This window comes from Hydra vulgaris, chromosome 15 (assembly GCF_038396675.1).
Source record: "Hydra vulgaris chromosome 15, alternate assembly HydraT2T_AEP".
Taxonomy (NCBI): Eukaryota; Metazoa; Cnidaria; class Hydrozoa; order Anthoathecata; family Hydridae; genus Hydra; species Hydra vulgaris.
The window spans coordinates 18,535,001-18,557,894 of NC_088934.1; the positions used below are offsets into that span (position 1 = coordinate 18,535,001).

At 28.0% G+C, this 22,894-nt stretch overlaps 1 protein-coding gene across 4 annotated transcripts in view; it reads right to left on the reverse strand.

Moving 5' to 3' along the window:
• The window catches only part of LOC136092279 (uncharacterized), a 212,840-nt gene that overhangs the window by 114,873 nt on the left and 75,073 nt on the right, over nucleotides 1-22,894 (reverse strand). For all 4 annotated transcript variants that reach the window (XM_065820141.1, XM_065820140.1, XM_065820143.1 and 1 more), the window contains 4 exons: nucleotides 21,911-22,137; nucleotides 21,087-21,268; nucleotides 17,780-17,899; nucleotides 13,702-13,818 (listed from right to left, as the gene is read on the reverse strand). In XM_065820141.1, the coding sequence (XP_065676213.1) occupies nucleotides 13,702-13,818; nucleotides 17,780-17,899; nucleotides 21,087-21,268; nucleotides 21,911-22,137 (646 nt within the window). The remainder of the gene's footprint in view (nucleotides 1-13,701; nucleotides 13,819-17,779; nucleotides 17,900-21,086; nucleotides 21,269-21,910; nucleotides 22,138-22,894) is intronic.

Below are 22,894 nucleotides of genomic sequence, written 5' to 3' on the forward strand. Positions count from 1 at the left end.
TAGAATAAAATTTAAATGATTTAATGAAATTTTAGCATACAGTTTTTTCAAATTACATTCTGATTATTTGTCAAACATTTTTCAAAACTCTAATTTTTTAACCGCTCAACCATAACTAGCAAGAAGTCATTTTAGCAGTTCAAAATAGCAGTTTTAGTTATTCCGTGCTAACTAAAGATGATAGGTTTGTAGAAAAGAGAAAGATATGCAACTTTACGACAATAGGACAATGACTCAAGCTAAACCGATGGAGAGAGGGTCTAACTACATTTAAAATGCATTTTTTGACCTTGTCTGAAAGAGTTACTGCATCATTACAAAAACCAGCCTAAATATGATAACAGTATTCCATACAGCAACAATCAATAAATTTGCATAGGTAGAGAATAGAATCTGGAGTAAGAAAATGACGAATTTTGCAATCAATTGTATATATGGTTTACATGAAAGGTCAGTAGTGAAATCCTAGTCTGTACCTAATCTGTTACAGAAGTAAGATCAGATTCAAGATTGCTTATTCTAAGCAAACAAAAGGAGAACACTTTTAGTCGAGACAGGAGTATAAAATCTAGTCATCAGCCTCTTTAGATGTAAGTAAGATGATAAATGTAGATAAGAAACAAAACAATACGATGGATGGACCCTTGAGGTACTCCAGAAGTTACAGGAAATGAAAAAGTGTATTGGTCTTCAAGGATGACTTTAATAAAACTGTTAAAAAGAAATGGTTTGATAATCTCAAAAGTATTTCCAGTTACACCATATAAATCAAGCTTATGGAGTTGAACAGCATGCCAAACTTTATTGAAAATTTTAGAGCATGTTGTTTCATGTCTTTATAATATATGATGCACTCTACAGATTTTATAATTTATTCAAGCGCATTTGATTCCAAAGAGTTTCAGTATTAAAAATGACATCATGGTAGGATTTTTTTCGAAAAATCAAATAATTTTTTTGAACCAATATTAATTTTTTTTTGTTTTATTTGTTTTTTTAAATAAGCGCTTATAATCAATTGTATGACTTGCCATTTATTGCTATGACGTTTTTGTTCTATCAAAATGAAATTTTACAAATTCTTAAATTTTTAATTAATAAATAATTTTGGTAAACTACATCATTTATTAAAGATATTTGCCAAATTTTTCAATTTTTATTTAGAAAATTTTTATAAAATTTACACTTAACAAATTTACAAAAATTTGAAAAATTGAATTATTGCCATAAAACATTATTTATTGCTTTTTTATAATTAAAGTAATAAATAATGTTTTATGGCAATAATTCAAGACAGATGGCAATTAAAATTGTCAATGTGTTGCAGCACGCGTTAAAAATCATATTATGTTTAATATTTCCAAATTTATATGTTGTATTTGGCAAGTTGTTGGCAATATGTTGGCAAGTATTTTACATTTAACCTGTTTCCAAAACATTACAAATCAAAAAACTACCAAAATTGACTATAAAAAGGTTTTCATTAAACGATTACAATTTTTAGATTGACTCGATAATGCTACACTTTTTTGCAATCATGACCAATAACTGTTCAATTTTAAAAATAAAATAAAATAAAAATACATCTTTTACAGAATAAATCTCGTTAAATATTTTCTCGCATGATTAAACAAGAATTGTGAGAATATTTGTAAAAAATATCAAATAAATGCTGTTAATAAACTTTTATAAGGTTAAATAAAACAAAAAAAATTTTTTTAACAGAATCTAAAGGATAATAATAATAATTAAATAACAATAAATATAACACAAAAATAATTTATAGCAATTGTCTATTAAAATATCTGAAATATTTTATTCATATTTTTAATGCGACCTTAGCAAAATTTAGAAAATAAAATAACTTCAGAAGTTCTATAGTAATTTATGGTTAAAAAAATTTTTTTACATAATAAGTAACTGAACAAACTCGTTAGTAGTCTATAATAAAAAAAAATTGTAATTTGAAGAAAAAAAGAATTTTTTGACTTCTTATAGAAATTCTACAATGATGTCATATAAAACTCTTTAGAAATAAGCGAACCTGAATAAATTAGAAAGTCTGTAGATTGCGGCGAATATTTTTAGAGGGCGAGCTTTGAGTTAAACTAAAAATTTAGTTTTTCTTGGTATGTATTTATTATTTTGTTTTACTCAAAAAAGTTCAGCCTAAACATTTTTTTAAAACATTTTCTTTAATATGAACACAACTTTTCTCAGCACATTGAGATCCATTTAAATAAACTTTTTTATACTTTCCATTTTTTTAAAATTTAATTTAACTTAAATTTATTTTATTACAATTTAATTAATTTTATTATTAAATAATAATAGATTTAAACTCATTTTATTAAATTAAAATAAATTTTTTTTTTTTAATTACAAAAATTTCCAATATATGTTAAATAAGAAGAAACCTCTTATTAATAAATATAATTCAAGTTACTTTAAAATGTTTGTTTTATATTTAACTTCATTTATATTTTATAGTGTCAAATGTATAAATTTATTTCATCCGTTATGAGTGCTAATATACAAAAGTGCTTAATACACTTATAACTGTATATGCATTGCAGGATAAACAAGCCTGTAGGCATATAATAAATTTATGAAAATTTACTTCATATAATAAATTTATGAAAATATTATTTTTTTAGTTTTTAAATTGTTTTAAAAAAAAAATGTTTCTTTATCAATAATTTTTCAGATTGATCATAGAATGAACATCGATTAGAAACGATTAACTAGTTTATGAGTAGCAGGCAAAGATTTTGTTAAAATAAATTATAGAATATGTTAAAAAATTATAGAATGTTATAAAATATTAGAGATTATGTTAACAAAAAAAATTCATATTTTTTTTGGACTGTTGAGAAACTCAACCATTAACAATTGCATCCCATTTAATAAAACAACAACATAATTGTGAGAAAGAAATGTTTTAAGAAATAAATAGTATAAGTTTAATAAGTTTTTAAAAAAAAGGAAATTTTTTTTTTCTAAACATATTTAAATTTTAGAAAAATATTGTTTAATCTAAATTTAAATTTTTTAACTCATTTTTTTAAAAAGTTCAATTAAATTTTAAAAAAATTTAACTAATTTTATAAGGATAAATACTTAAAATGATTTTTAATGTTGCTTTAAATTAAATTTAATTACAATGCGTTCTTAATTTAACTTTTAATGATGTAAATATGTTTAATGAAGCACATTAAGAATGGTCAAAGGATTCAAACCTGACTTCACAACAAATAGGAGAATTGATGCGTAAGTATAACCCCAAACCAAGCATATGAATCTTTGAGTCTTTGAAAATCAAAGAATAAAACCCATCAATACTTAGATCTGAAGAAGGAACACTTGAATTTAAATTTTTCACAAAGAAAAAGCAAATCTTGTGAATTTTGCTAGCGGTAAGATGCAAATGATGGAAAGTTCGAAAACCTTGAATACTTATGAAAGATATATTGTAACAATTAGGTGGTGGGGATGGTTTTTTATGTTTAATTTTTTTGGTTACTTTAGGAATGGTTTAAGTTTAAAGAGAGCTTGATTCATTCACAGGTAGAGCACGGCATCTTAAGCAATGAGCTATGCATTTGTCTCAGTCCTGATAATTAAAAATTATTTAAACTAAATTGTAACTTTAGACATTTATGAGTCCTCTAAAATGCACACCAAAAGCATTAACAGGAATACCATCCATGTGCAACATGACACGAATAACTTTTCAATAAACAGCTGTTGATGGAATCAGCCTCTCTAAGAGCTACCACAGAGTTTAGGAAAACTTACTACCAACCAACCTCAGAACCATTAAACTGAGTTTTAAAGCTGTAGCCTCATTAGGAGATAAGAGAAAGAGTTGCATAGCCATTATCAAGGAACCACAAGCAAAAATCTATGAGTAGAATCAAGAAGATGGGGTTCCAGAGGCATCTTGGTTGAGTATAAGCTAAATAGGTGTCTTTTTATCAAGACACCATCTTTAGCCTATATTCAACCAAGAGCCCCGAGGCAGGGAAATTTTGGCTCAATACAGGTAATATCTGCCCAAGATGAGTTTTTTTATGGAGATACAACCTCCAGCTTATACTCAACAAAGAGCCCCAATTTTAAGTCAGATTTTATTTCTCCTTTCCTTTGCCTAAAAAAGCAAACTCTACAATGTAGCAGAGCATGGAGCAGGTAGTACTGAGTTATATAATACCAATGATGATTGTAATGATCCTAAACCTGACCTGAACTGGAGTGGTTAAAGAAGTTACTTCCTGTAAGCAGTACTAAATAAGTACCAAATGTAAATGTAAATGTAAATAGTACCAAAAATTAACAATGTTTACAAAAATAAAATATAAAAATATAAAAAATTGAATGGTGCTTACTTGTGACTTTTTTTAGTACTATTAACTTATTTTTTAGAAAAAAAAACAACTTATAAGCCTGAGTATCAAAAATATATTGTATAGAAAGGTTTTGTATTTTTTTATTGTTACTAAATGATATTTTGTTTTATGCGAATAAATTTTTATGAACAAAGTTGCAAGTGAGCAATCTTCTCTTGTGACTTTTTTTTGGTACTATTTGACTCAATCTTTAAGAAAAAAACAGTTTGTGAGCCAAAGTATTCAAAGCGTATCTTAGAAAACAGATATTGGTGACGCCTTGAAGGCTACAAAAAAGGGGGAAAACTTTATTTGCTAGCATTACCTTAGCAGTGTTTTACCCTCAATGGGCTATTTGCCAACAGAAAAACGCTCAAAAGGTAGTATTAAAGGTAGTATTAAAAGGTAGCTTATTCTTAAAAAGCAACAGGTAAGTAATTAAAGCAATTAGTAATTAATAAATAAAAAGCATTGTTCAATGCTTTTTATTTAACATGTTCAATGTTAACTTTTAATGTAATTTATGAAATGTTTTAGCACAACACGGATCAACATCAAAATTTGTTGCCCAGCTCATCTGAAAAGATGTATTTAAAATACTCCAAGTTAGATGATGGAGTGTACCAGATAATCACTGGTGTCTGTATTCTGAGGGTGGTTGTCAATTTGTAGGAGCAGGCTGGTTTTAACAATGTTTTTATTGTGACTGAGCAAATTCTCAAGACAAAAGTCAATAATAAGGTCATTGAATAAAACATTTTTTATTATAAAGATTTAAAAAAAAAATTTGGAAAAAAATAATATTTAAAAATTAAGATAGAACTGCCACTAACACACCAGAGTCCGGTCCACTAGACTTCCTCTTCTGCATCTTAAAATTGAAAGCTCCAAGGAAATTGATCAAGCTATTGCCATTCAAACAATGCTTGAATGTTATTTGATGTCTAATCAGATTATAAGATTGCAGTCTAACACAACATCCAGTAACACTGGGAAACATGAAGGTGTTAAGCATTCCTTAGTAGAACAATTTTTTGGATAATGGGCAAGCATAATATCTATGAAAGCACATAACTCGTGAGATAAAAAATCAATTTGAAAAAAAATTTGGTCTAACAAGGGGTCCTAGCAAGAAGCTTTTTATAATTCTCTAAGAATTATGGACCCAAATTTACAAAGATGTAAACAAAATTGAGAGAATTATAAGGTTAAATTATTAATTTAACCTTATAATTCCCTCAATTTTGAAGGTTTGATTGGTTTCAAGATGCCTTTAGATAACTTATTATTGTTCCAACTTCAAACAGCTTTGAGCTCATCATAAAGCAAGACAAGCTGACATTATCTAGTTGCTGATTATTCAGATGACTTAAACGTCCCACTCTGATAATTCTGAGACAGTTAAAAGAAACATCTGAGGGCTGTGACCAATTACAATTAATTTTTTTCCTAAAAATTCTTAAGCACCCTCGAGTAATCAAATGGTCTTCAATCTTTATTTTCAGCTACAAACAGTAGCTGAAAATATCACAGAGCTATAAGATCTTTCAAAAAGAAGCCTGAAACTCAATTTGAAATTATTCCAATGTAAAAATTGTATGACTTTGTCAATAATCTTTAGTTTTTGCTGATGGAGATCTCTAAGAAGGAAGTTCTACACTGAACAGAAAAAAGTATTGAAGTAAAAATGAGAAAGTTTCTCAGTCTTTAATTAACTTTTGATTGTGAGTAAGAACACTTGCAGTTGTAAATGACTTTGGAAAATGCTAAATCAAGTTAATTCAAGATTTCATTGAGAGAACACACATTGAAAACAGGGTACTATCCAGGTAATTTATTATATAACACATAATATAAATGGCATTTTTTATTAATTAATAATAATAATGGTTACTGATGTACAAATTATATTTTTTTATAATTTATGTGTTTATAATTTAGATAGTCTAATGGAATCTGCAGAAGATTTCAAAGAACCCTTTAAAGAAAGATCTTAAAATTATTTAGTTTATTATCATTTACACTAGTAATATTGGTTTGAATTTATAAGATTATTATTAAAATATCAATTATTATAAAACAATGTTTTTTTTTTTTTTTTTTTTTTAAATATATAAGTAAATGATAAACTAAATCTCTTATTGTTTTATTTTATTTATAACACTAAAGATAAATTATGAATTTGAAGTTGTAACAACGACGTTTTTAAAATTATTTGGAAATATGTTAACTTTGTTGCATTTAAAATTGGGTTCCTCTCTAAAATCAATTAGTTATTTTGTAACCAAACAAGAGACTTCATGACAAGCATATTTAATTGTTTGAAACCAGAAACAGAAACCAAACTAATTAAATATATATTGTTTATATGATCTAAGTTAATTAAGATAAATTAACTTTATACATTAAACTATATTATTTTATCTTAAGCTAATACTCTTGAAAAAAAAAAGGTGCAACATTATATAAGTATGTGCAAAAAATTAATGCTATGAAAATTAAAACATTTGATTTACTTTTATATCACAATTTAGATTTCTCTGAAAATAATACACACACATATTCAACATCAAGTTGATGGAGCCAACAAAGTAAGCCTATGTTCTTATGTTGTTAATCAATTTTATGTTGCTCAAGCTACCCTTCTGCATCAAGTGAGCAATATTGAAAATAATATTGAAAATCAATACTCAAGATTGTTTTTTATTAATGGTAATAATTAAAAATAGAACCACATTCAAATTTTATGTAAAACCAATATTGGATTATAGCACCTAAAATGTAAACTCCTGAGTCAAGACTAATATCAAAAAATTCATAATACAAAGAAATCCATAATACAAAAAGTCCATAAAACTAAGACATCCGTAATACTAAAAAATGTATAACACTAAAAAATCCATAACAGGGTAATTCCACATCAAATTACCCAATCCATTGAACCATGTGCCTTCTTTTTGTGTTATATTTTGACACATTATTCTTAACTATAAAAAGATATTGCATGCAAAATTTCAGCTTAAAATGTTGAGCGGTTGACAAGATACTGCAACTTTTATATTGACCTGGTTTCCCAAAATGACCCGGTTTTTATAACATTCTGACAATGTTTTCCTTAAAAAAAAAAGTAATAAAAATGGCAAAAATATGAAAATAAACATATAAAATATTTTTTGTTACTGAATCCAATGAATGTACTTAAAATACTGAAATATAAAAGGAACATGCTTAAAAGTTAATGAAACAACTAGTTCTATAAACCAACTTTTGGACACAATATCTTAAAACACCCCCATCAAATTTTTTTTTTGTTGTTAATATTTTCAGCTGCTTATAATCTTACGAGGAACAAAAAATCTAACTCGAAAAAAACTGAAACATATAGAAGTTTAATTTCAAAAATATATCACTTTTTCAAGAAATTCTCGAAAATATCAGTAAATAAAATAAAAATAAGTTAATTGTAATTTAAAAAATTACTTATATATACAAGATTTTTAAAGGTACCAAAGATGTAAGTTATTTTGACTGTGTTTGTAATAGTTCACTGTATTATTTCCATTTTACTTGTACTTCTTCTATTTCAGAATTTTCAAACATATAGTTTTTTCAATCTGTTGATGTTGGGAATAAAACAGTAGTCGTCTGTTCCAGGCCAGTTAAAATAGATTGATGGACTTTTTGGGTGGAGAAACTTAACTTTAGCATCAACCTCTTCTAGTTTGGTTCCAGTTACAATGCCGACCACTTTCATCATAGATTACAGCTACATAACCTCCTAAAGTGACAGTATCAGGTTGAAATATATCTTGTTTATTTTTAAGATTGTGGATTGTTGTATAATTAGTGTCTGTGCTACACCTCTTTGCCCCAGCCCTGTTATCTTCAAGATGTATAATTTGATGAAAGCTACAAGTACCAGGTAGAGTTGTTACACCAGTGTACCTTTCTTTTTGCTCTTCACGTTGCAATTGTAAGTCCAATCCCTTTATGTAAATGAAGTTAACAACCTTGATTTTATCAATACAAAATTCACACAGAGCTTCTGATGTAAGAATTTGGTTTATGTATGGTCATTTTAAACTTTCTTGCACTGTTAAACCTTTATACAGCACCGCCAAACCCATTGCATGGTGACTTTCTGTGGGACGTGGCAAAAAAGTTCCATTCAACTTTGTAAAAGCTTTTACAATTTTTGTACTGTCCTGCGCAACCATTAGTGAATAAATTTAATTTGGAAAATTTTGTTTTTAATATTGGTATGATTAGTTAGAATATTTTGTACACATAAGTTACATCATGTGTAATGTCGTCTGATATAAAACAGTAAGAAATAGTATTTAATGTCATCCGATTTAAAACAGAAAGAAATATGTTTCAGTACACCTTTATCATCTTTATAGTATATCACTAATGGATGTAAAAAACATTGTTGGGTGTTCCAATGATAGCTTTGTATTTCATCTTGGACTACAAAAGCATAATTTTCCAATAAGTTGCCAATAATGATAATGTACTGTTATTGAGAGTGAGCAATAAAAGAATGAACTTGTAGCTTTTCAAAGCAAAATACTAATAGCTCAACAAGCGTTGAAGCATCTGCTGTTAAACTCAATAGTGTTGCACAATCAGTAGTTTCCCATTGCGTGTATTGTATCTCACTCTGCGTGTTGTGTATCTCACTTCATATTCGTATTCTTCAAAAATCTCATGCAAATATTTGGTGAAGAGTTCTTTACTAGGACAATTATCACACTGCGCAAGCATGCATTCTTTGTTTTCTAATGAGCAAACAGTTTTCAAAAGTAAATCCTTATTTTATAGTCCAATATTTAAGGCATCCACTAGCAATATGACATTTTGGTGATAAGAACAAACACAAACAGAACGTGTGTCAAAATGCAACACTTTGGTCTAAGTAAAGCAAATTTTGAGTAACTTATTTGTATTTCTGAATTATTTTCTTTGTATAATACATATAGTTCCTTTAAATTACACAAAAGCAGTTTTTTTTGTTTATGGACATTCTTTTGAATGCTAACATAATCTTTTTTTCCAGGTATAGTTCTACATAAAACACTTGAGTCATAAAACAATTTAACAGAATCTTCTACTTCTTTGTGTAAGACTTTACCTTTATACAACCGAGAGATAACAAAAATCCTTTTTTATTTCATCTTTGCCATCTTTACTTGGTATTCTGTAACTGCAAAGTTATTTTGTACTTCTAATATTGACCAAATTGTGGGTCCCAGTGTTAGAAATTGATCAATAGTCCTTTTGTCAGAACGTAGAACTTTTTTCTTTATCAAGCTCATAATTTCATCAAAGTTGTAAGCCTTCTTAACATAGTTTTGAGAAAACATTGACTTGACCTTCAGTTTTTCTAGTAACCTTACTTACCATTTTGTCATTAAGCCACATAACGCATCTTATGATAAATAACTTAATATGAATGTATTTCATAAAAAAAGATAACTCTTCTTTCCTACTTAATTTTCAATATAAAAAAAGTTTTTAATATAGAAATAATTCAAACCTTTTCAGAATCCTTCTGTTGTATAATTTTTTACACCGAAAGATAATTTTAATTTTCTTTATAGATATATTTATACACATACTATCTATATGTATCAAATTGTTAGTTTGTTTAAATTTAAAAACAAATGCACTTCAATATCACACTAAGTTAGTTTTTATATAAAAACAAAACAGGATATTTTTTTCAGTTGTTAAGATCAAATAACTAAGTTATATAATTAAGACTTCCTTAAATATAACAAAATTGTTTTGTTTTTTTCTTCTAAGGAGTCTATAAACAAAACTTAATATTTTACAGAATTCTATTTGCAAGTTTTTTTAAATAATTTATTGAAAATTTGATATATCTTTGAAATTAAAGCTCAATATGTTTCAGCTATTTTTCCAGTTAGATTTTTTGTGCCTAGTAAGATTATAAGAAGCTGAAAATATTAACAGCAAAAAAAATTTGACAAAGGTGTTTTGAGATATTGGACCCTAAAGTTGGTTTATAGAAGCTAGTTTTCATTAACTTTTAAGAATGTTCCTTAATTATTTCAGCATTTAAAGTACAGTTATTATATTCAGCATTAAAAAAAAACATTATATATATTTATTTTCATATTTTTGCCATTTTTATTTCTTATTTTTTGAAGAAAAATGTTCTTTCAGAATGTTATGAAAACCGAGTCATTATGGGAAACCAGGTCAATATTAAAATTGCAGTATCTTGTCAACCACTCAACATTTTAGCTGAAACTTTATGTGTTAACTTTTCTTTTTAACATGCAACAGCCAAAAAAGTTTTTAAAAAAATTGAAGACCCATGGTGCAAAATTTCCTAAATTTTGGGTGATTTGATGTGAAATTATCCAACACTAAAAAATCAATAACACTAAAAAATCCATATTATCAAAAAAATCCATAATACTAAAAAATCAATAACGCTAAAAAATCCCTATTATCAAAAAGAATCTATAATACTGAAAACCAATAACATTAGAAAATCCATAATACTAAAAAATTCATAATACTAAAAGCCGGTCATGGTTTTCTCACCAGAAACATTTTTATTTAGTGTTACTTCAAAATTTAAAATTGTCTATCATTTTAATTTTTTCCATCTGGTTATATTTTATAATCCTGATCATTAAAAGGAATTATATCATACAGACAGTAATATTTTAAAATCACCTTAACTACACTGCGCAGCTGGCACACATATTTAAGGCCAGCATGTGTAATACAATTGTGATGGTCAGATAAAAAGTTTATCAATTGGTTTTATTTGCTTTTGCTTTTTTCTGAGTTTATGATACATATATATATATATATATATATATATATATATATATATATATATATATATATATATATATATATATATATATATATATATATATATATATATATAGGGGAGAGCGGGGCTAAAAGTCATAAGGGTAAGTTTTCATAGTCAATATTTCGGAATGCTTTGGCTGTCTATAACTATCATTAATGAATGATAGTTATAGACAGTTATAAAGTTAGAAAATACTTACTTGGACTTGACTTTATTAATTTGCTAACAAAAAATAACCTAACATTTGTTTTTTTGCTTTATCAGATTTTAAATCATGGTTCGCAATTATCAAAGGAAACCAGTGAAGGTACCACTGCTAAATGTACAATCCTTGAAGCAGTGAAAGTTATCAAGTTAAATGGCAGAGAGCATAGCCCAGGTGTCTCTAGATTTTAACATCAACTATACAAGCCTACAACGCTATTTGTCAAAAACCTCTACGGAAGATCTTGAAGAAAAATTGAAAATACCTTTATTTCAACCTACAACCTAGGTTTGTAGATTGTTAATATGTTTAAGGATTATAATATTTATTATAAGTGATTCCATAAAATATGTATTTACACTGGTATATACTTTATATTATTTCAGACAAGTGTTGACATAGGAGCTTCATCTTCATCTTCTCTGTAGCTACTAGTAAAGAGTTTCAGGTATTTACTTTGGCCTCAAACCAAAAGATGTTTGGAAACTAGCATATCAATTAGCAGATGCAAAATGCAAATGTTCTTCTAAGAGAAAGAGAAAAGGCAAAGCAACAAAAAAAACTACACAAGACTTATCATCTTTAGAAGATGAAAACTACTGTATCTTTTGCATAGATACTTGGGCTAATAGCAGAGATGCTGAAAAATGAATCAAATGTTGTGAGTGCTCAAGCTGGGCACATGAAGAATTTACAACAAGAGGGTCCAGCTACATTTGTCATAATTGTGATGATTTTTAATGGTCATTTTCAAAGTGTTTTAGCGTATAAATTGTATACATCTTATTTTTAATAAATTATAAATGATTAATGTAATACTTGTTTTCTTTTTAAAAATTTTTTTTTACCTTTTAGACCTACACTTGTGATAAAATATAACTATGACAATTTGTCCCTCTTATCATGACAACTTGTCCTAATAGTGGGGCAAGTTGTCATACCATGGAGCCTTCTTTAGAAATGGTAGCATGTTATACTCAAATGGTCTGACGCTTTCCAAAATTGATTTTTAAATAACTATAATGATAAACTACCATATAAAATAGTTTTTATGAAAATTAACCAATTAGCTTTTGAAATATCTGGAAAAATATAAAAAGTATGACTAGTTGCCTCGCTCTCCCATACATACATACATATATATATATATATATATATATATATATATATATATATATATGTAAGTTATGTTAGTGTATTTTTTTTTGTTAATTCATCTCCCCAAGGCCGAGAAGACCACTACTGACGAGCAGTCTAATTGTGGTTATAACCCTCTCTCAACTCTATAATCCAAAACACGAATAGAATCAAAATAAAATCTGATAGAGAAACATGATGTTGAAAAAAAATTAAATTAAATAATTAAAATTAGACAAGTATTTTTACTAATTTATATATATATATATATATATATATATATATATATATATATATATATATATATATATATATATATATATATATATATATATATATATATATATATATATATATACATTTCAATTAGTGCAACATTAGGCTAGCTTAAAATACCACATTCAATTAATTGTAAAATACAACACTGTGCTAACTAAAAATTCAATGTTGTATCAACACAATTTAACTCACTTCATTAACTTAAAATAAAATGTGCCAACATTGGTGTTTTGTTGTTGGCAACATCGCATTTGTAACCAAAATGATAAAAAAAGTTGGCCAACAATGTTGTTCCAGCGCAACTTGCAGCATTGTTCTAACGTTTTATCAATGTACTATTACTAAAAAATCCACAATACCAAAAAAATCCCTAATACTAATAAATGCATAAAGTTTAACTTTTCTTGATTACCTTTAAAATGTATTTTGATGATTAGTTAATAGTTATCAATAGTTAATTTATATTATTAAAAAAAAGAAATTTAATAAATAATAGTTAAAAAAACAATTTAGTTGACTTTATAAAAACATTATTTTAAAGTATTTTATTCGTATTAAAAATTACATAAAAAATTATTTTTAAAAGTTAACATCGTAGATAAGTTTTTATAAAATTTAATTAAGTTGAAACATCTGGTATAGTATTTAATCTTATCCTTATAAATTTCTTATAATAAATTACAATATTTCTAGGGGTTTACTTGAATAACGAGGGTATATATAACCCCTAGAAATATTGTAATTTATTATAAGAAATTTATAAGGATACGTTTAAATACTAAACCAGATGTTTCAACTTAATAAAAAATTATAAAACACAAATTAATTACCAATTTTTCCTTTCAGCAATATTTTCCTAACCCCATGATCAAAAAGAAATTTTAGGACAGCATTTTTCTCCCAATTACCGGTTTCTTTAAACTCATAGGAAGCTTCTACCAGGAATCCTGAATTAAAAAAAGATTATAAATCAACATTGTAAATATTATTTACTTTAAAATATAGTCATAACCATAAAGCTAAACCTTGTATTATTAATCAATTATTACAACTCTACAACTCTAACAGGGATTCAAGGTAAATCAGTTTACTGGCAAATCAAACCAAAATACTTAGTTTTATGACTGAAAGAACTTGATTTATAACGGTAAATAATCATCTTGTTTTGTCATGTAAAATAAATCATTGCAAAGTTATTTGTAGGCATTTCCTAAAGATCACAAACCTAGAGTCCTGAAAGGTTGACCAATTATATCATCTCTAAATTTGTCCTTAAAATCACATTCTTATTTCTAAAGTATTAAATCATCTAATAAATTAAATTTGTGGCATCACTAATTAAAGTTGGAAGTTACTGAAATTGAAAAGATGAAGATTGTAGAGCAAGATAACGATTGACGGACGACTTAAAAGATTTCAAATTATATGAATCAGGAAAGCAAGATGAAGGAAGCGAATTCCAAAGAACTGATGTTGGAGGAAAAAAACTAGACAAATAAGCATTTTTGGAGCACTTAGGAACAGTCACAGAAAAAGGATAGGACTCAATTGAATGACGAGTAACACGAAAATGAATTTTAATAGATGGCACAAGAGACGCTAGCTCTTTAGAGCAGTGCCCATTATAGTATTTGTAGAAAAGAGAAAGAGAAGCAACATTACGACGATGTGATAATGGTTTGAGGTTGGCTGCAAGAGCAGGTCCAATTATGTTTACAATGCGTTTTTGTACCTTGTCTAAAAGAGAAAGTGCATCATTAGAAGATCCGCCCCAGATATGGCAACAGTATTCCAAACAAGGACCAATTTGAGATTTATAGAGATAGAGAATAGAATCCGAAGTAAGAAAGTGACGAGCTCATTAAAGAGATGCAACCTTAGCAGATGCTAATTTTGCAACTGATTTGATGTATGGTTTTGAGGAAAGATTGGAAGTAAAAGTTAATCCTAAAAGATGTAGGGTAGATGACTCATCGAGTACATCACCGTTCATAAATATAGGAAGATCTAAATTATTGCGCTAACGATTGGCTGAAAAAAGTTTGAGTTTTATTTGAATTAAAGTTCACCAGCCAAAGTAAGCCCCATGCTGTAGCAGGAGTGAAATCCTTTTCAAGCTCAAATGCCCCCTCCAAGCAATCAGAGGGTGTTGGTTTATTATCACGACAAGAATAAATGGTAGTATCATCAACAAACAATGCCACCTTAGATGTGAGAATATCTGGAAGATTGTTAATGTAAATTAAAAAGAGTATAGGGCCAAGGATAGAACCTTGAGGAACCCCTGAAGTTACAGAGTAAGAAGAAGAGTGTTGTCCATCGAGGACAACTTTTATGCTACGATTGGAAAGGAAGGATTCAATAATCTTAAAGATGTTGCCAGATACACCATAAGAAGAAAGCTTATGGAGAAGACCAGCATGCCAAACTTTATCAAAAGCTTTTGAAATGTCAAGAGCAATGGCCTTAACCTCTCCACCTTCATCTAATGCACGATAAAACCTGTCAGTTATTACTGTTAGCAAATCAGCTGTAGAAAGAGAAGATCGAAATCCATATTGATGGTCAGAAAGTAAGTTGTTAAATTCAAGATGAGAAATTAAGTGTTTGTTAATTAAAGATTCAAAAAACTTGCTTAAGATAGAAAGAAGACTTATGGGATGGTAGTTAGACGAATCAGATCGCTCTCCAGAATTTTTGAAAATAGGGATAACAGATGCCGCTTTCCAGCAGGCTGGAAAACAAGACTCTGATAAGCACTTGTTGAATAGTTTTAAGAGTATAGATGACTGCTCCGGAGATCACTTCTGCAAGGCAATAACAGGTATATTGTCCGGGCCACAAGCTGTAGAAGAGTCTAGACAGGAAAACACTTTAGATACAGATGCTGGAGCGATATGAATGTCAAGCAATGGATCAACCTGTTTGTTGGCAATATCAGGTAGAAAGCAACTAGTGGAATCATGAGATGATATTGATGAAAAGTTTTTAGCAAACAATTCGGCTTTGTCTTTGGGTGAGGCAACAAAGCCTGAACCATACAAGAGAGGTGGAATTATAGATTTGCCCTTATTATTGATATTATTAAAGATTCTCCAGAAGTCACGAGAGCCTAATTTTTGAGATGAGATGCGAGATTTCAATTGCGGGTTTTGGCGTTAGACAAAACTTTTTTATAATTGTTTCTAGCAGTAATAAACAGACATCTGTTTTCAGGAGAATTGTTTTGAGAATCGTCGAGAGGGAATAAAAGATTCCATGCCAGCCTGAATCCACGAAGTTATGTAAGAAGCACATTTGTTGACAGGAAGACGAAAGATTTCTACCCAAGGGCCATCACGAAGAAAATCACGGAAAGAATCCCAGTCAGCTTTACTGTAGTTGTAAGCGGTTCGATAATAGGGGGATTCAGGTGATGAAGAAGAATGAGATATTAGTTTTAGAGAGATCAAACTGTGATCAGAAGAACCTAAGGGTGAATGTGGAGAAACTGAGCACTGACTAGGATCAGAGACAAGACATAAGTCGAGTAGAGAAGGTAGATGATTCGGGTTGTCAGGAAAGCGAGTTGGAAAGTTGACTATTTGAGTTAGGGATTGAGAAAGGCAAAAGTTAAGGGCTTTAATGCCTGCAGAGTCACTGACACTAGAGCCAAGCCATTTAGAGTAGTGAGCATTAAAGTCACTGACAACAACTATATTAGCTGATGGATAAAGAGAGAGGGCTTGGTCAATATGATCAGAAATAATGTCAAAAAGAGTGCAGTCTTGAGATGAAGGAGAGCGATATAGAACAAAGAGAAAGGCACTAGAGTGAAGTGGTACTAAACGAAAGCACATTAAAGAATAGTCTGTGGATTCAAACCTAGTTTTACGACAAATGGGTGAATTCTTACGAATGTAAATGGCGAGGCCAAGCATGTGGCTATTGGAGTCTTTACAAATTAGAGGAAGATAACCATCAACACTAAGATCACAAGATGGGACAGCCGAACTCAAATTAGTCTCACAAAGAGCAAGTAGGTCTGGTGAACTTTGCAAGAGATAAGACTTAACAGAAGAAAAGTTACTTCGAAGACCACGAATATTATTAATAATAGGTTTAGAGAACTTGTTGATGATGATGGTTTTTTGTGTTTTATAGTTTTTGGTACTTTGTTCATTTTTAAATTAGATTGAAGAACTTGACTCAAAGCATAGATAGTACTCAGAACACCGTTTAATAGCCCAAGCAATTGCCTCATTACTACTAATAAACCCTAAGCTGTAACAAAGGGCTCCAAATGTGACCTCCCCAATGCACACCAAAAGTACTAACAGGGACACCATCCATGCGCAACATGGCACTGTTAATACTTTGATATTTTTCAGCTGTTGATGGAATCGGCCTCTCTGAGAGCTACCACAGAGTTCAGGAAACCTGACTACCAGCCGGCCTCAGAACCATAAAACTGAGTTTTAGAGCTGTACCCTCATTAGGAGATAATAGAATGAGTTGCCTAGTCATAAAAACAGAGACATAAGCAAAACCCATGCATTGAGTCAAGAAGAGCCAGCATTCAACATCCTAAACTGGAAACAATGTATTAAAGATACATCTGCGCCAGCCTAATAGATGTAGAAGGGGTGCGAAGCTGGTCAACAGATAGAATCTGTTTTCCCCTTATATATAAAACATATATATATATATACAATGTATATATATGTATATTATACATATATATAAATATATATAAATATATATAAATATATATAAATATATATAAATATATATAAATATATATAAATATAAATAAATATAAACATATATATATATATATATATATATATATATATATATATATATATATATATATATATATATATATATATATATATATATATATATATACACTAACAAAATAATCACCTGATTCTATCTTATTTCTCAGTTCATTTATGTGAACTACCTCTTTAGGATATGAATTGTCGTTTAGTAGTTTTAATTCTGTAGGTTTACTATTTTCAGCTGCATTACTAAGCAACATAGCTAAAATAAAAGTGTTTGAAAACAACAGAAATAAATTTTTTTATCAAAATTAGAATAATTTCAATAGATTCAAAACAATTCTTTTTCTATTTTTCAAGTTGAAGTTAAGACATGAAAAATTTTAAATTTTTTTTTGTTTAATATATGTTTAAAATTAATCTTTAAAGTCAAATATTTAGAATATGACTTTTTTGCCAACTAAATATCTCAAAACTGTCCTTTTTGAGGGTTAATTCTATTTACATTAGGGACTCTAAAACAGTAAATTTTGAAATCCTGGATTTAAATCCAAGAGAGATGTTTAGCTTTGAAATTATAGAATATTCTTACTTATTTATTTACTCAAATGCTTAGATTTGAAATTGTAAAGTCTAAGTTAGCTCAAATAATTTTAATCTTAATATTATTTTATTGCTATAAAAAATGAATAGTTAATAATAATAAATACCCAAGAAATATGTAAAATGATTATTCACAACTTTAATTAATTTAAATATCACAAATGTCTTTTGTGCTTCTTAGAATTTTTTGCTATTGTAATCAACAACACAATTCAACAGTTGTTTAGAATAATCTGAATGTGATAAAACTCTTTTGAATCTTTACCAATGAGGTTTGAAAGTTGAATGCCTCTCTTATTTTCTCACTGTAAACTCCAAGACCAGTTTTATAGTGCTTTAGAAACTATGGAACATAGTGAAAAACAGCATGAGCTTTTGGTGTGACAGAAACAGTCAATTTTAGATAATTGGTCTTAAACTCTTTAACCTTTTTCTCGAAGTCCGGAGAGATTGAGTATCCAAAACAAGAACTAACAACTTAGAGAAATGTAGAACATGGTATATGGATGATGGTTCAGATGCCTTATCAGCCACAGTAATTTGCTTCAGGGTGTCAAATTTTTTCACCAACTTTATGCAATTATTACCATTGAAGTGATCATCATGGTATGGCTGTAATGGTATGTGTATTGAAGTCACACATTTTTTGGTTTGAATTAAATGCTTAATAAGATAGTTAACAGCACCAAGAAGGAAATGAAGTTTCATTGGAGTTTCCAAAACTAGCTTTTTTATCTGTGAATCAAAATATGGATGAACAACATTCTTGAAATCTGGATTTTTTTAAATCAGATTAGAAAGATATTTTTGATGCTGCTCTCTGATTGTTCCAAATGTTCAGAGTTGGCCACAGTTGGTCAAGTTTTTCAATACTTTGTTGCACCAGCAGCAATGATACTTGCTACAATGAGACTTCCACAGAATATTTGCAAGTTTCATATCACATGACAGAATCAATATGTAAATAAAATCAATGACATTAACTTGCATTTTCACTTGAAGCCAACTTAATTAACTTTTTTACTGGTTTTTGTGGTTCTATTTACTGCTCAGAAATCAGACTCAAGCTAGCTTTAAAAAAGGATCCTAGACAATGAATTCTCAGTTTCACAATGAAAGAGCTCAAGTAATCTTTTAAAAGTGTAATGTTTTTCTTCAGGATTTTTAAGTTGATACAATAAACTTCAAGTCACAAACCTCATTAGAAACTGGCAGTTCTTACATTGGTAGCAATGAATTGGTAAAAATCCTTCAGAATAGATAATGCTGGTGCAAATTTCTGCTGAAAATTGGACTCAAGAAGGTGAACTGGACTTATTTGATTTAGAACAAATCCAAGTTTTCTCATTTTATGGTTAGAAAGCCCAATATTCTGCTCAATATCAACCATATTTTTTTTTGTCAAAGGTTCTTGAAAGCGTGTGTGAGCTGTGATGTTCCTTAGGAAAGAAAACTAAATCAGTTTTCTTTCTTAAGGAACTTCACATATTAACTGTATTATTTAGAATGTATAGAATAATAAAATAACTTATCTTGTTATACAGGAAAAAGTTTGCCATGAGCTTGATAAAAACAAATTGTTCCGCCAGGATATGCTTCTTTGATGCAATGATAATTTTTAATTAACTTTTCTTGCAAGGATTTTGATGCAAGAGCAATTTCAAATGCTTTTCTTTGCTTTTTACTTTCGTAATTTAACAAATGATGCAATCACAACATGTTGTATGTCTTGCCAATGGTTCCACAACAATCGAATCAAAACTGTAGAGGTATTTTACCTTCAAGGCATTAGCTCCATCACTCAATTTTTATAGGTTGCAATGTCGTGTAACAGGTTGCAATGACGTTTAACAGGTTGCGATGACACAAATTCCAAGTGTTACTTTTTAATTCTGAAAATTCACATTTGATGAAATCCAGCAATGAATCTCTGAAATGAAATGTTCTGAAATTTTTGATCACTTTTCTTCATGCAAATAATGCACACTGCCTTTCTGCAATCATCATGGTCTTTGAAAAATGTAGAGATTTATATTTTTTTCTAAAAGTAGCATAAAATAACAATGATTTCAAGGCATATACATTGATTTTTACCATGATGAAAAAAAAGATAGTCAGGTTAATATATGTAACTTTTATTAACGTTTATAAATTAAATATATTACAATTAATTATATACTGTTAAACTGTTCATTTGTATCTCAACTATTGTTAGTTAAGCGCAACACCTTTTTATTTCAGTAGTGTGCAAATTTTTTTGTGCTGAATGTGTCTCCAAGGATATAGTTTTACAATTATTAAAGATTGTCTATAGAGAGTATTAGAAATATTTGTCCAAAAGAAATTGCTTTTATAGCATTGTTTAAAGTGAATATTCCAAATGATTGCCAAGGGAATTGGTTGTGTAGTAATCATAACAGTATGGTAAAAAACACTCTATTTTTGCTACAAATATTATTGAAAGAAATAAAAAAAATAAAAATATTGAAAAAAATACAAAACTAAATATCTCCCTTGGATTTTAATCCAGGATTTCAAAACTTATTGTTTTGGTGTCCCCAATGTATTTAAAATCAACCTTTAAAAAGACAATTTTGGGATTTTTAGTCGGAAAAAAAGTTTAAACTTTCAAACTGTGTACTAAAACAACGGACAAAACCAAACACTCAAATAATAATGCGAAAATTTGAAAAACAGAAAAAACTTTTTAAATTACAAAAACAAGTCAACATCTGTTATTTTAGATATGGATATACATATTTTACATATGGGTATACATAATTTTACAATATCCTAATATTGATATATTAACTAGAAATAAAAAGTTATTTTTAATTAAAAAGTACCTATTTGTGCATCATTAAACCAAGAATCACTCATATCAATGCTTCCAAATCTGTTTAAAGCCTCTGATAAATTTACCTTTTTTATCATCAAACCTAATGCTATTTCAAGTTTCTTATAGTTCCATATAAAAAGAGTAAGTGTTGCATCAGGCATTTTATGTATAACAGCTGAAGCAGACAGTCTATGAAAAATTTGCAAAACGCTTACATATTTAAATTGTTTTTTATTTTTAATATTTATATCTTTTCACAAAAACGATATCTAATATATACAAGCTATTGTAAAGGAGAAAATCATGTTGCGCAAAATTGAAAGCAAAATATTTTGGAGAATTTAGACAACAAATATAAGTATAAAAACTTTATTAAAATGAAAAAAAATGTTGTAAAATCTTTGAAAATTATTGTATTTGAAAAATTGTTGAAGTACTTTTTGTCTTTATTATGCTTTTGCTGTACTTTTTTTTAATGCAATACTTTTTTAGGGTAATCAAGTTCTAGTTTTTATCTTTTATTTTTTTTAATCAAATTCACACTCAACTGATGCTATAAAAAACCACGCCCTTTATAAAGTTAACAAAAGCAAAGAATTAAGAAAACAATTGAGAGTAAGTAACTGGACTTTGTTCGGATTAAAGTTTACCAGCAACTTCAAGCCCCATTCTGTCACAAAGGAGAGATTAAATTAAAGATCAGCAACGTGTTTTAAACAATCAAAATGCAATGACAATTTGTCAAAATTGGATTAAAACTTACCTTTAAACAAAAACTGTATTATTGAAAACAAATATTTAAATTTTGAATTGAATCAAAAATTTACTTACATTATTTGGCCTTTCTTACTTTTTAAATTGATATTTCCACTAATTATAATCGATTTTACAGCTATATCTTTAAACTTTGTAATATAATGACCTAGATTATTTTGGTTTCCAATAAAACTTGAAAAAGATCCAGTGTTTATATTTAAAAGATTAATATCTAGTGTTATATTTGATGATGTGTCAAAAGTAAATTTTATTTCTCCAGATGCAGTAGGTGACCATGTAAACTAAAAAGGTGTTTAAAAGGAATTTAAAACAATTATACATATCTAGCATATATACATATTTAGCAAATTAAAAAGAAACTTGAAGAATCATAAAAATTTGTTTAGTTTGTGAACAAAATAATAATAGTCCACCTCTATAAATGGTATGATGTTTTTTTTAATTAATATTATTTTTGGTTTTATTTTTAAACAGCAAATATCAAATAATAATATCATAAACAAAACATATTAAAAATTCTTAATTTTATTCATTTTCTGTTATGACTTAAAAAATGTTGTCTACTAAAGTAATAATTATCATTGGCTACTGAAGTATAATCATTGTCTAATTAAGAACTATTATTGACTAATAAATATAATCACTATTTATTGAAGTTGTATATTTCTGAAATTATAAGTAATTTTTAAATATTTACCTTGTCAGCTAGCTTTAACGTCACAGTTTAATTTAATTTGGTCTAATTAAACATCATCTCAAATATATCAATGAATCTTTTTTTATATAAGTTGTAAGTGGGATTTTAAATCTATTTATTTTTTATATTGTTTTTTTATATTATTTCATATCATATTATTATTTATTTATAAATCTATATATTCAAATTTATTTTTAACAAGGCTATAAAAACCATCATTTGAGTAGTAAGTTACAGAAGACTTAAAAGGAGTAGCATGAAGATAATGTATTTAGTCCTCGCTTTTGTAAAACTGAGAAAAATGTTATCAGGGCTACAAGACACAGAGAGCTTATATGAGA